We start from the raw sequence: 9872 nt of genomic DNA, 5'->3' as shown, positions 1-9872 counted from the left end.
TTGTAACACATCAAAATGCTTTATCTTTCAACAACAAACCAATCTTTGGTTAAGTAAACATGTGGTGGGTAGCAAACCCAATTGTGTTAAAATTACTTAACAATGCTGTAACACATCAAAATGCTTTACCTTTCAACGACAAACCAATCTTTGGTTAAGTAAACATGTGGTGGGTAGCAAACCCAATTGTGTTAAAATTACTTAACAATGCTGTAACACATCAAAATGCTTTACCTTTCAACGACAAACCAATCTTTGGTTAAATAAACAGAGAAGGCCAAAATGTAAGCATTTCATTGGTTATTGGCCATCCGTAAATAGTGCATGTACTGATAAAACAATAATTTCAATAATGCACTACTTTACATGAATACAAACAAGATGAATTATTAAATAGGGTCGCATATGAAATGTCTATTACAAAAGAACCATGCTTCTAACAAGAATTTACTGTTTGCTTATTGCTTATTGCAACTCCCAAAAACAGCAAGTATAACAAATCACAAACTTCCATGAGCATGCCAACACAAGGACAATGAAAGAGAATAATATTTGATTTCTTAGGACTTCTTTAACTCCCAAAAACAGCAAGTATAACAAATCACAAACTTCCATGAGCATGCCAACACAAGGACAATGAAAGAGAATAATATTTGATTTCTTAGGACTTCTTTTAAAGCCATGAAAGAGAACAATATTTGATTTCTTAGGACTTCTTTTAAAGCCATAAAAATGGTCCGTGTGAACTATTTATGAATTACACATACATCTACAAGAAATTATGTGCCTCACAAAAGGTAACAGTGATAAATAAAAATAATAACTGACAAAAATTAAACATTTTTCTTCCATTAGAAGGAATAGCAAAAAGACAAATTCCAAATAATAAACAGATAACTAAAAACAGTCCAAGGCACAGCTCAAATCGCATTAATCTCTGCTGTCATGAAGGAAGAGTACAAATTTCAAGCCAAACTCTAATCAATTCAAATAAATAGCAATTCAGTTTGACAGAGGAAAAAATCCATCTACAAAAGCCTCAAACCATCTTTTTTATTATACATGCTTCCAGCTGGACAATGCAGAATAGCCTGTTCGAAAAAATTATATTGATTATGAACAAAAAAATCCAAACCTCATTGAGCTGAGTATACATTCCCGTCTGAACAATGCAGAAAGCCTGTTTGAAAAAACTATACTGATTATGAACACAAAATCCAAACTTCAAAGTAAACAAAGACAAGATGTTGCTATCCTCTCATAAGTCATACCCCTGGTGTTGACAAAAATGGAACATTGTAATAATTCACAAAGAGAGATTTGACAACAGCAATTGGATCTCACAACCCCAGAAATACACAATGTGTAAAAGCAAAACAAAGAGCTGTGATGGAGAGGAAATCCACATGTTTCAATGCGACACTTCTGACTTCCTGGAAAATATAGATATAAGAGTCAAGAAGGACAAGCCACATGCAAGAAAGGACTCAATTTATAGTTTGTTACAGCAACATACAGCTTCACATCTTTCGGTGGATTCATATGCTCCCATTCTATGATTTCACTGAACTTGAGTACATAATCACTGAACTTGGTAAGTAAATATGCCCTTACCAAGTCCAGAAGCACTGCTTGAAAAATTACAACTCTCAATCTGAGAGATACAAGTTGCTGTGCAAATATGAACTAACTAATGCCCGATATAATACAAGCCATACAAAACCCTTGAGCCCACTTTTAGCTGCTTTCTTCAACACTGATTGTGTTGACACCTGTGAAACCAACTGTCTCTCTCCAAGATACTTATGAATCAAAGGTTAAACAAGCAGAGCCTGTCCTTCCTCTCTCTTTCATTACAATCCCTTCTAGAATGCCATCAGAACCAAAATTGCCAGAAAATTCTCTGGGCTCTACTCTGCCAGGCAATTGAAAAGACACGGTAAAAGGTCCTGGTGGGCACAGATGTTGAGTCTGCATGTGAAATACACGTGAGCTCTTGCAAACCTTCTGTTCTCCTGTTGTAGTAGTTCCCCTAATTATAACTTTACCATCACATTCAACCTCGCAGCTGAATTCACCTGTAACAAAAAATATCAAAAGATCATCAGATCTTATACTAAACTAGCATTCCAAACTAGTGTAGCATATACTGTCTATCTCCGTCCAAACAAAACCCATAAACCAATTAAAATAGCTGTAGCCTGACTAGAAAGGGAAAACTTACGTTGATCTTTCTTGACACCAGGAAGTGCTATCCGGAACAAATAAGAATCATCAGAGACACCAATGTCTACAAGCCCAATCAAAGGACCAACTTGTCTTGCAGCTGCTGTCCCTGTATATGCAATTGAAGGCTTAGCAAGCCTCAGATATTACTCCATTCCTCTGCAGTGGGGGCTGAAGGAAGCAACACCATGGATGGTCCTATTTTATTAGCATGCATTGACTGGGACTCTTCTTCTTTTCTTGGCATTATAGGAGTTTCTACTTGGTCCTTTCTTCTTCTTCTTTTCCGCGGCTCCTGTGTGCTATTTGAAACAAAAGGAGGCAATGCTACACCATTTTGAGCTTGGACCTGTGCTTCTTGAATGGCAAGGAATCGAGCCTGTCTTTCTTCATCTCTGTCCATCCTTTGACCATGCCGGTAAAATCTCGCCTCATCTCTATCTAGCTTTAATTCACTCAACCCAGTTAGTCTCTTAAACCTTTCTATATCCTCCGCATTTATATGTGAGACATCTGGATCATCCATAAAGACCAGATTCTCAATAACCTTATATGCTCCTTTATATCTAGCATGTCGATGGAAAGAAGGGGGAAAGAAGGTTGTAAACTGCCGTTCATCCTCAAGAGCCTCTTTCACCGGTGATGCTAGATGGCCCTGAAGAAACTTGTACAGGGACTGGAGCTTTACTCTGGCACTTGGGTGAGATTTCCTTAAAACATAGTAATAAATACTCTCAAATTCTGCAAGTCTGACAACTGAACCACCTAACTGATCTTGTGTATATGGAGGAAGTTGGAATGCTATCCTTTGCAAAGCTGACTTTCTAGGCAGTTCATGTATGACATCTGGCCCAAAATATGTTCCCGTGATGAAAACCAACAAAAAGCGCTGATCATTCAATCCTACAACCTTTGATTTAGGGATATTGATAGGTTCAGCTGCAAAAGGAATTTGTGATCCCGAAGCATTGTCCATAAGTTCCAGTGGAAAGACACCGTCTATGTCACTCGAATTTCAGCAAAATTAAGCTCCACCTGCCTTCCTCTGTTTAGTAAGAAAAATCTGATTCCAAATAAGTTCTTGGCACCAAGAGGGTAAGCAACCTCTCTAACTCTTTAAGAAACAATAAGCCTGACAATATATAAATACATATATAGTAGTAGACATATATGTCAGTATTTTGCTTGGAGGAAAAATATATTGAAAAAATCTTCTCGTCCAGACTTATAGCAATATGTCTAGGGCACTATGTTATTGCAGTGTATCAGGTTTTCTACATTCACTTTTCCCTGGTCGTGTATAGCAATATGTCTAGGGCACTATGTTATTGCAGTGTATCAGGTTTTCTACATTCACTTTTCCCTGGTCGTGTATATGCATCTGAATGCAAAAAGAATGAAATGATCATCAATCCAGCCTTTTCAGGTATAATTTATGCAGAACTAACTTTAAAATATGAATAAAGAAACAATAGCAGCAAGAAATTTCTTCACCAACCTATGGATTGCATTCATTGTTAGCATTTGTTCCATAACCATTTCGACTGCCTATACCATTTTGTCTAATACAATGATACTCTTTGAAAAATTCCCGATGTTTGTGTTGATTTTTGTGTAGCTGCGGGAGGTATTCCCAGCTAAACAAGTTCAAAAATTAAAAAATTAGAAAGAAAAAATAAAAAAAATATATATATATATATAATTAAAAGAAAGAATATTTTATTTTATTTTAAATTTAATTTGCAAAAGATACGTGCTATAGACACTTGAAATTCTCATTTTTATACACGCTCATCACTCACAATTCCTCTCTCTCACACACGTGGGAAGTAATCTAAGGAAGAGGCCGAAGTTTGTAAGGAGTCGAATTTCTGAGACAGTCAATGTTTGACCAGTTGAATTTTCTGAGAATAATTGCTTGCTGTTCTGGACTGTGTTGAAGTAATATCATATGTGCTTGTCTAATTAGCACTATGAAATCAACATGGTATCAGAGCATAAATTATGGTGGGCAGTGTTAAATTTTTGGGGTTGTTACAATCTTTATGCACAACATATTTACTTTTACTCCTACCTAAATTTATGTAAAGAATTGCATAAATTATGGTGGGCAGTAACTCCTGGTAAATATGTTTAGTTACCGAAATATAAAGAATGTACTATATATTTACTTTTTTACTTCTACCTAAATTTATGCAAAGAATTGCATAAATTATGGAACAATTTAACAAAATCAAACACTATGTGAATGTATTATAGTGTAATTCCAATGGAGTAAAATACAAATTTTAAAATGAGGAGAGTTTTAACCTCATAGCACCAATGAGTAAATGGTTAGAGAATATGTGTAGTGCAGCGCTGCGGGGGAGCGCTTGCCCCCTACTCCCCCTCAAATCCTCTCTTGAGCTCGTTCCACTCAAAAGCGCTAGGGGAGCGACCCTGGGAGCACACTCCCTATTTGTTCCCATTTGGGAGCAAATTTAGGGAGCGTGCTCCCAGTAAAAAAAAATTCTCCCTAGTTTCTAGGGAGCGATACAGGGGCAATCGCTCCCTTGAAAAAAATCACTCCCACCCTTCAAAACCCACACACAACAAAGGGAGAAGGGCGACTTTTTGGAGGGAAATGGAAGGGGCAAAACAATAAAAGGCCTCCTCCCCTCCCTCATTATAACCATTTAATTTGTGAGAAAGAGAGATTGAGAGCAGTTGAGAGGTTTTGAGCTTGAGGAGGTTGTGGGAGATTGTTGGAGATTGCAAGCTCGGGAGATTGAAGGGAGATTGCTGGAGAGCCAAAGAGGTAGGGTCTAATCCCATTCTTTTTTTTCCATATAATATTTGTGTAAAAATATGTTGAATGTTCAATGAATCTAGAATCTAGATGTTCTCTTCTCCTACCCTTTCCCACTCTTTCCTCATTTTATTATAGGCAATAAACTCAACCTTCAACAAACATGATGGTTTTATGTCTTAGCCTTATCTTGTTGGTTCCATTTTTTGCTATGATGATGGTGTTGGGAAGTAGAAGAAGAAGAAATGATGAAGATGATGAAGAAGTGGGTAGTGGTGGAGGATACCCTAGAGAAGAGGAGTACCAAGAGGAAGAGGAAGAGGAGGAGGATAATGGGAGTGAAGATGATGGAAAGAAAACCATGGTAGACCAAACACCCTTGTGGAAATATGTCACAAGGCTTGGAGGAAGGAAAGGGGGTGGAACCACTAAATTTGTATGCCCCCATTGCAATGCTACTTACACAAGTTCATATACCAATGCCAAAAAGCATCTATGTGGGAAAATGGCATGGGATGGGAATAAACATATAGGAATCAAAACCTATCCAAATGTGTCAACACAACAAAGAACCAAATAAATAAGGGAAGAAGAGGAAGCACAATGCCAATCAAAAAGATCAAAGGGTGAACATGACACCACTATCACACATAGAGCAATTGCAAGAACTCCATCAACACATGGTAGTGGATTTGCAGCCACATGCACGCCAAAATACTACTCTCCATCTTGGTTGGCCCAACCTAGACCTGGGTTGGGGTTAGGAGAAAACCCTATACATATCCAGAGTGTAACCGCCTCCTCCCATATTTCCCCACTTTCATCGATTTGCCCAAAGTAAACATGAGTTGAAGGTCACTATGATAAGACTCAACCTCCTATATGACCTTAAGGAAATGGAGTCGAAAACTTAAGACCTTATTGACTTCCCTTAGGTGGTACAGAACCTCTCGAGCTACACAACCACTCCAGGTGTCCAACCCCTAAGCTAATTCTCTTTTTCACTTATCTAGAGCCTCAGTCACTCCCTTGACAAGGCCTCCAAGCGATTGTAAGCCTCCAAGCGATCCCATAGGCCTGCATCCCAGTGATTGTGAACTTTTGCAGTCAGTTTTGTGCCAATGACCCCGAATTCTGAACCACTTTTTCAGGGCTAGGACTCCGGCCTCTGCCTAGAACCCAGCGAAACTTCCATAAATGATAAATAACATAGAAACAAAGCTTCTAAACCAAAACTTGAACAAGGGTTTGACCTAAACCCTCCCAACCAGGACAAACATTTCGTCGAACACATGGTAAACATGCAATCTACAAGTCATGAATGCATATCTAAACATAGGGATCTAAAACTTATCTAAGGTTTAACAAGAAGGACCAATGCCTTCTCACAATAGCTTCCATAATACCATTTAGGTCATGCATTCATTAACCAGACATTCATTAATTAAAATGTGATAAGAGCCATACTTAAATTTGTCATATAACCATGCTTATAACCAGCATATAACCAGGTAGATAACAATTATAGAACCATAAAAGCCACATAATAACAAGTATAATTACTCATCAAAAACAAGAGAAACTTGGCTCTTATTAACCATATGCAAAAGCCAACCATGTCAAGGACTTCCCTGTACCACCCGACCATAGATTGGCTAAGCCAAATCTTTATTTCAGCCAATCACCCTTATGTCATATTCCAAGCATGGATGCAGGATCTCAAGGGATAAACCAATCCATAAACAACCAAGGGAATCTAGAGGTTAAACCACCTCCACCCTCACCATACCGTGATCTCACCTAAACCGGTCCCGAGATCACAAAACCAAACCGAGTTTGGATGCCTTAGAATTCCTTCACCATACCTTGAGGAATTTTCTTGTCTCCACCCACTTGTTGAGGGCTTCCCAGAGAAAACCATCTCCACCCCCAACCCTTGGGATTTTCCTAAGACCACCTCACCCAGATCCAAAACCTTCCGGCAATCCAAAGCTCAACCAAGAATGAATCCCATCACACCATGGCTATCCAGAAATGGCAAGGCAAGGCTAAAACCACTGTCAAAACCCAACAAAACCCATGCCAATGATAGCAAAGAAACCAAATATACACATGCACATACCATGCATGCCAAAACCAGCTAGGAAATCATACATGCAACTTGTTACCTGCAAGTATTCCCGTTGAAGCTGCTTGATCCAACCTTTCCTTGCTTGATCCTTGCTTTCCTTGTCCTTCCTTTGCTTGCTTGCTTTCCTTCTCCTCTTGGTGCTCTTTTCCTCTCTAAGACTAATCCCAAAACTGAACTGACAAAAGGCCCCAAACTGATGCTCCGATATCTTTTCAATATGATGCCTCCAATTTCTTCATTTTCCTTAATTTTCCTTTAATTTCCTCCTCACATGCAACATATGACCTTTCACCTCCTTTTTTTTCTATTTTCCTTTATTTTCATAAATAAAATACCAATAATATATTTTTGTCTTTTCAAAGCCTTTGCCATTGCCTTTTCCAATTTCCCTTTAGCGATAGTACACAACACATCATGCCCACTAGGGTATTTTGCCCAACATTCAGCTTGGAATAAGTGTCCCTTGACCTTGGTCTTATTGCCTTTATTAACTTTATTACATGAACTTTTAACCCGGGGCTGTTACACAAAGGTGCAAAATGTGTATATGACCATATTAGACAAGTTGGTGCCCGACAAGGAGTGTGCCAGATTGCGTGGAGAATTAGGGAAATACTTCAGTCAAACTGGAGTGTTTGGTTCTTTGCATGCTATTGATGATAGAGATATAATGGATCCTATTGAGTTGTGGAACATGTATGGCTCTGGGGGGCCTTGGGAAAAATTCGCAGTTAAAGTGCTTTTACAAGTAGTTAATACTTCTTCTGCAGAGAGGTGTTGGAGCACCTATAGCTTCATCAACAATGTCAAAAGAAACTGCCTCAATGAAAACCAAGCAGAAAGCTTGGTTTATGTACACTACAACTTGAGGTTGTTGACACATTATAGTGAGCAAGCTCGATATGATAAAGCATATGTCACTTGGGACAACAACCCAGAGGAGGACAATTTGGAGGATGGAGCCTTACATTTGGAACAATTGGAAGCAAAACTTTTGAAAGATGAGGATGAAGCAGCAACAACAACATCAACAACCATGCCACCCCCATCATCCACTAGCAGTGCTTGAGTTGCACCAACTTTGCCACCACCTCCATCTGCAGCCTCACATGGAGGTCATGTGCCTTCTGGTTTTGGACGTGGTCGTCCGACTATGCGAGAGGAGACTCCCAATAAACCACGAGAAAAGAAATTAGAAATTTCTCGTGGCAAGAGGAAAATGTAGTAGATAATATATTTACTTGTCTTTTCTAGTTTCTAGTACTTTTTATAACTATTGATTCTTTCATATTTATTATGGTATTTTTTGTAAACAATATATGACAATTTAAGTTTGAAGTTTGAAGTTAGCAATTATAAGTTATAACTCATTGGTAATGAATTATGAATATGATGCTTCATGAAAGTTGAAACGTTTCATTTCATGTTTGATATTCTTTGTTATAGTTTGGTAATGGTTACAAGTACAACTTTAGTGATGACAAATGTTATATATTAAATTTTGAAACTTTGAAACTTTAAGATTGATGAATCATGAGAATCAAGATGTTGTAACTTGTAACTTGTGGACCTGTGGTTGATGAAGATTATAACTACTAGATGATTGATGTTATATGGTTTAATCCATGTTTTTATGCTTTTTATAACTAGTTCATCATTCTGCATGCTTTTGTTGACATATATGCATCAAAATATATAAAAATAGATATTCTATAAAATTCGCTCCCGATTCATTCCTAACCTAGAAGTTTCTAAAAATTGTCGATCCCCGCTCCCACTTCCTCTTCCAAGCAGCCTTGGTGTGGACAGCCTTGGTGTGGTGAGTAGCAACATAGATCCATTAGTTTTCATAAGAAATTAACCTAGAAGATTTAAAGAGCATCTCAAAAGATTACCCCACGATCGAGCATAAACTCAGCAAGAGTGATTTGTGTTAAAGAAGGAGAAATTGTACAAACATCTAGAACCATGCTAGATGACCGAAAGAGCTTCTAGTTAAGAGGGAGCAGACAGTCAGGTGGAAGGGAAGGATGCAGCCCACTGGAGATCCAAAGGGTCTCTCACGATGATGAGGAGCAGGAGGCTCCCAAGGATGTGGGTTCAGGTGATTTGTCCCTGTGGAACATCCTTTAGATCATCAAGAAGACCTAGAAGGGCCCATTGAGCCAGTGGAACCACCTAGGGTCGCTGCTCCAAAATCCAAGAAGAAGTACATTGAAGGATGTTGAGGTGTATGCAACTCCCCGTGGCAATTTCAAGGAAAGCAAATATCCTAAGAAGTACTCAAGATATGCAGCACTAATGAGTCACATCATTGATTCTGAGCCATCCAACTACAAGGAGGTAGCAAGCCAACAAGCTTGGAAGGATGCAATGATGGAGGAATATCAGTCCATCATGAAAAATGGTGTGGGAAATTGTGTCGAGACCTGAGGGGAAGTTAGTGGTGAATTCCAAGTGGATCTACAAGATCAAGCATGCAGTAGATGGCAGCATAGAGAAGTACCAAGTGAGATTCGTGGCAAAAGGGTTCTCCCAGGAACAGGGAGAGGGCTATGAAGAGACATTTGCTCTAGCCGCCAGATACACTTCTATTAAAACTATTATTTCTATTGCTTCTATTATGGGTTGGAAATTGCATCAGATGGATGTGAAAACCGTTTTCCTCAATGGAGTGATTGAGGAAGAAGTGTACATAGAGCAACCTCAAGGCTTTGAGGTACATGA

The 9872-nt window shown here is 38.6% G+C and overlaps 1 protein-coding gene across 1 annotated transcript in view; it reads right to left on the bottom strand.

Moving 5' to 3' along the window:
* Positions 1-1183: 1183 nt before the first annotated feature.
* Positions 1184-9872, bottom strand: part of LOC149236460 (increased DNA methylation 2-like) — a 68829-nt gene continuing 60140 nt past the window's right edge. The window contains 3 exon segments of the mRNA XM_089372390.1: positions 1184-2078; positions 2225-2368; positions 2371-3358. Of these exon segments, the coding sequence (XP_089228516.1) occupies positions 1804-2078; positions 2225-2368; positions 2371-3202 (1251 nt within the window). The 5' untranslated portion in view covers positions 3203-3358 and the 3' untranslated portion in view covers positions 1184-1803.

Source organism: Pinus tabuliformis, chromosome 8, assembly GCF_031772625.1.
Source record: "Pinus tabuliformis cultivar Carrire ecotype Pingquan chromosome 8, CPIR1, whole genome shotgun sequence".
Classification (NCBI taxonomy): domain Eukaryota; kingdom Viridiplantae; phylum Streptophyta; class Pinopsida; order Pinales; family Pinaceae; genus Pinus; species Pinus tabuliformis.
The sequence above is the reverse complement of the archived record's forward strand: the minus strand, read 5'-3'. Positions and strand labels throughout refer to the sequence as shown.